The 4,280-nt window shown below is 42.7% G+C and overlaps 1 protein-coding gene across 1 annotated transcript; it reads left to right on the forward strand.

The window, feature by feature from the left end:
- The first annotated feature begins 1,288 nt into the window (after positions 1-1,288).
- Positions 1,289-3,197, forward strand: ttll2 (tubulin tyrosine ligase-like family, member 2). Its single transcript, XM_087805099.1, has 3 exons — positions 1,289-1,510; positions 1,676-2,850; positions 2,921-3,197. Exons 1-3 carry the CDS (start codon positions 1,289-1,291, stop codon positions 3,195-3,197), a joined length of 1,674 nt encoding a protein of 557 aa, XP_087661225.1.
- Positions 3,198-4,280: the final 1,083 nt, after the last annotated feature.

Below are 4,280 nucleotides of genomic sequence, written 5' to 3' on the forward strand. Positions count from 1 at the left end.
ATTGAGCAACAGAACTTGATCTTAAATAAAGAAGTTCCAAAACTTTGACCTGATATCAACTTGTGTTTTCTTTCCTGCTAAATACAATGACGAGGTGTGACGTGTTCATACTTGGTAATTATTTCAAGAATTGGTTTAAAAGGTGTGCGTTAATACAGGACTGACCATTTTCACACTTTGCTTTACGGACTCGCTCATTTCAAACTCGACATGGCTATAATTTTGAGTTTGACGAACTTAAATCAAACTAAACACCTGGGCAAACTGTGGCCCTTTGTCTGGATTCATGCGGCCCTAGAGGTCAGAGTAGAACATGGACATTCTTTCTGACGGCTTACAATTGAATATTGCGTTTATTGTATTATATCTAAATTTTATGTTTTTACTTATGAAAATTTCTTGCCCATTGAAATTGACATATTTAGAGGAAAGTTATTTTCCCATCAGTTTCTTTTACATGACTGGTTTTGACAGGTTTAGTCATGTATAAGTCATGTTCTATGTGGCCCCAGAGGACAATGAGGACTAATTGCCCACTCCTGATGTAGAATCTACATGGTTGCCCAGACCTAGGCCAAGTGTGGCCTTTTGACTGTATTTATGCAGCCATCGTAATGTCAAAGTATGATCATGTATAAATGGTTTGAATGCATTAAGTGTATTTTGTATTCATTTACATTTTCACAACACTTAACCTTTTCCCTTGTGTAATTTTGAGTATATATTCCTTCAAAATATTAAGTTGAAATGTTTTGGAAAAAAACCCTCAAAATTTAGCTTAAATGTCACAGCAATGACTAATGTATTTTAGGGATTTTCTCTTCTTTTTGCTCGACGGCCCCTAACAATCACAGAATTTAATGTGGCCCTTGAATAATAATTGCTTTCAAAATTTGGAAATGAAAAAAGGTTCATAACCACTGCATTCATTCTTGCACTGCTGTCCAACCGCAGCAAGAAAAAGTAAAAGAAAATCTTGGTCAAAGAAATTGTATATGGTAATTAATGACCCTTAAGTCATTGGCCAAAACTTTTTTTTCTTCCAATAGTTGCATTTTCCACTAATCTGACAGTTTTGCTTTGAGTCTTTGGAGGGAAAAACGAACCTTAATTTGAACTTGCCACTGGACACTGCAGTAACGCTGTGGTGACGAGGTCTGAGAACACACAGTAACTGGACACTCACGACCAGGTGTGACTGACAGATTGAGGATCGACCTATGAGAGCAGGAGAAGTAAGATGACTGGTGTGTCCACAAACCGTTACTGACCCTAGACCTGACTCACCATGGCCTCCGCACTGGTCTTCAAACTGCATGAGAGAGGACCTCAGGTGGTGAGGGATGTGCTCCTGGAGCGAGGGTGGGTGGAACACAGTAGACGTCAGCAGAGGGACCGAGACTGGAATCTGTACTGGCGCAGTACTGCCTTTAGAAGCTCCGACTACAGCGACTTGTACCCGTGGCAGCGCCTCAACCATCATCCTCAAACTCTTGGCATTACACGTAAGGTCAGTGCGGAAGATTCTTGTTGAGGAATATTCAGTTAAAAGTTGGCTTTGAGATGTTATCCTGGAGTGTGTTTATTTATCTTATTTGTAAAGATAAGAATGCCCTCTAGTCTTTATTTTGACCCAGACTTGGAGCGTCAATGTTTCTATTTTGTCTCTCTGAAGGACAACTTGGCACGCCACCTCAGAAGAATGAGGGTGACATTCGGTTCCACCCTCTACAACTTCAGTCCAGTCAGCTTTATTCTTCCCAACGACTACACTCGCTTCCTAGCAGTTTATGAACAACTCCGCCAGACCCACGGAGAGTATGTGTACTGGATCTGCAAACCTGTGGATCTCTCCAGAGGGAGGGGGATCTTCATCTTCCAAAGTCTGAAGGACCTGATCTATGACTGCTCCGTGATTGTTCAGCGGTACATTAGCGACCCTCTGCTGATCTCCGGCTACAAGTTTGACTTGCGGATCTACGTTTGCGTAAAGAACTTCAACCCTCTGACGGTCTACATCCACCAGGAAGGTCTGGTCCGATTTGCAACAGAGAAGTATGACCTACTGTCTCTGCGCAACCTATTTGCTCACCTCACCAACACCAGCATCAACAAGACTGGTCCTTTCTACCAGTCTCAGAAGGGGCGTGTAGGTCGAGGGTGCAAGTGGACCATGAGGGAGTTTAGGCACTTCCTATACAGAGAGGACGTCAAAGAGCTTCTACTGTGGCAGAAGATTAACAACATCGTCACACTGACCCTCCTCACCATCGCCTCCTCGGTCCCCAACTGTCCCAACTGCGTGGAATTGTTTGGCTTTGATGTCCTGATAGACGCTGGGTTTGAACCCTGGCTGCTGGAGGTGAACTACAGCCCAGCTCTGACACTGGACTGCCAGGTCGACATCAAGGTCAAGAAGATTCTGATCCATGATTTGATTGACCTGATGAGTTACACTTTGACGGACAGCTTGAGAGACAGACGGACTGGCTCGTCTTCTAAAGATCCCAGAAATTCTTCATCACTTCCACGCCTACACAATTTCCCTAGCGAAGTAAGGACCAGCAGGTCCAGACCACGTTCTCTTGGTGATGCCTTTCAGAAACGTCTCCCGCCTCTCAGGTTAGACAGAGCTGGCAACAAAGACGCTACAGTAGCTGGCCCCAAAACTGGTCAGAGCCAGAACTTGATCTGTGGCCAACACCCAGGCAGAGATATGCCAGCACACAGGACTCGGGGCTTCACTTTGAACTCTCCTTCTGAGGCCGACAAATTGGACGACACTCTGACACCAAGAACCCTCAAGTCTAGAAGATGCTCTAAGAAGCCATATTTCATGAAGATGAAAAGGTGTGTTCCGACCGTTCGACTATCGTAAATTTGGTTACAATGTCAAACAAACTTCCTGTTTTTGTTTCAGGGGACGGACGGCAGGCACGATGCCAGTGAAGGCACGAGATGTTCCTCCAGCTAGAGTGGGAGACTTCATCAGAACTTTCCCATTCAACAAAGCTACATTTAACGCCTCACGGCACAACCTGGATGTGAAGACGGTGGTCAACGAGATCCAGAGGCTGACGGCTCGTTTAGCTTCAGGTGGACGGGTCAAGGGGAAGATCCAGAGGAGAGAGAAAGACTGTGACTCGCTCTGTTGGGGGCCACAAGACCCCCCACTGCTTAGCCAGCTTCTACATTGAGATTCTTGACTTCAGCAAGTAGATGATCGACAACAAGCATGGTTACAATTTATATAAAAGTATTCTATATTTTAGAATAATATATTTAATAATCTACTATTAGGATTATTGGATTTCGACTATTTTGTTGCATCTAAGTTAACCTTGACCTCTCAGGGACCTCATGAGGCCGATATTCCTCATAAAACATGAGACCGTTCAAGAAGGACTTGTCAACAGAGGTGGGGCGACGGTGAAAAGAAATGATCGTCTGTCCACATCAATGTTTCACGACGCTGGCGTGTCGTTTGACACCAAAGTATTTCTAGGGAGACACACAAACACTTAGCGGCGTGTCATGTGACACCAGAATAATAGGCCACCCTTGAAATCACATGTTAAACACAGGCTGGCAACAAAGCACTGAGAAAAACTCACGTCTTGAAAGAATTTGATCCGGGAACGTAAATAAGGGATTTTGTGAACGTCTTGTTTAGGATTTATACCAGAATCCCTCCTGTGCATAGATGAATGATTTATTTATTTTAATTTAGGCTCAGACACATTTTTTTACTGAAAGAATAAATAGTATAATCTCATCTCCCATTTGTCTATTCTTCATTATGGTCCATATAGAATAATAATAATAATAATAATAACAATACATCATTATTTCAATTTAAATCTTTTACCCCGAAGTAGACATTTTGACTGCAAAACAAAAATGTGATGATACTGCAGTACACACCTTCGCCGCTGGTAGGCGTTAAATCCCCGCAGGTGAAACAAGAAAAAAGTAAGTTGAGACCAGGGTCACAAAGCGCTTTAACAATCAAAACAATACTCAAAACAGTACATACTTCAAAGATCAAGACAACACCGAGAACAACAAGTTCAAAATCATGTGGTAATTGAACAAGTAAGTCACGTGACAGTATGACCGTTTGGTAAAACAACTTACGAAAGAGAAAATCTACTTTGAAAGTGAACTTCATCCGACAATCTCAAACATATTCTCCTTTTTCTTTTGGTCTGTGTTGCGTTTACTCTCTTCAACATAGTATGAACTTTAGCAGGCTTTCTTTTGAAGTCTGAACATTTTAT

The sequence above is a fragment of the Callionymus lyra genome, chromosome 13 (assembly GCF_982586985.1).
Source record: "Callionymus lyra chromosome 13, fCalLyr1.hap1.1, whole genome shotgun sequence".
In the NCBI taxonomy this organism is placed as follows: Eukaryota; Metazoa; Chordata; class Actinopteri; order Syngnathiformes; family Callionymidae; genus Callionymus; species Callionymus lyra.

What these genes read in the sequence shown, in the direction of transcription:
- ttll2 (XM_087805099.1), top strand. Translation starts at nt 1,289, where the DNA reads ATGGCCTCCGCACTGGTCTTCAAACTGCATGAGAGAGGACCTCAGGTG. An exon ending in CTCTTGGCATTACACGTAAG is followed by an intron (nt 1,511 to 1,675) that starts GTCAGTGCGGAA and finishes GTCTCTCTGAAG; the next exon opens with GACAACTTGGCACGCCACCT. An exon ending in TATTTCATGAAGATGAAAAG is followed by an intron (nt 2,851 to 2,920) that starts GTGTGTTCCGAC and finishes TTTTTGTTTCAG; the next exon opens with GGGACGGACGGCAGGCACGA.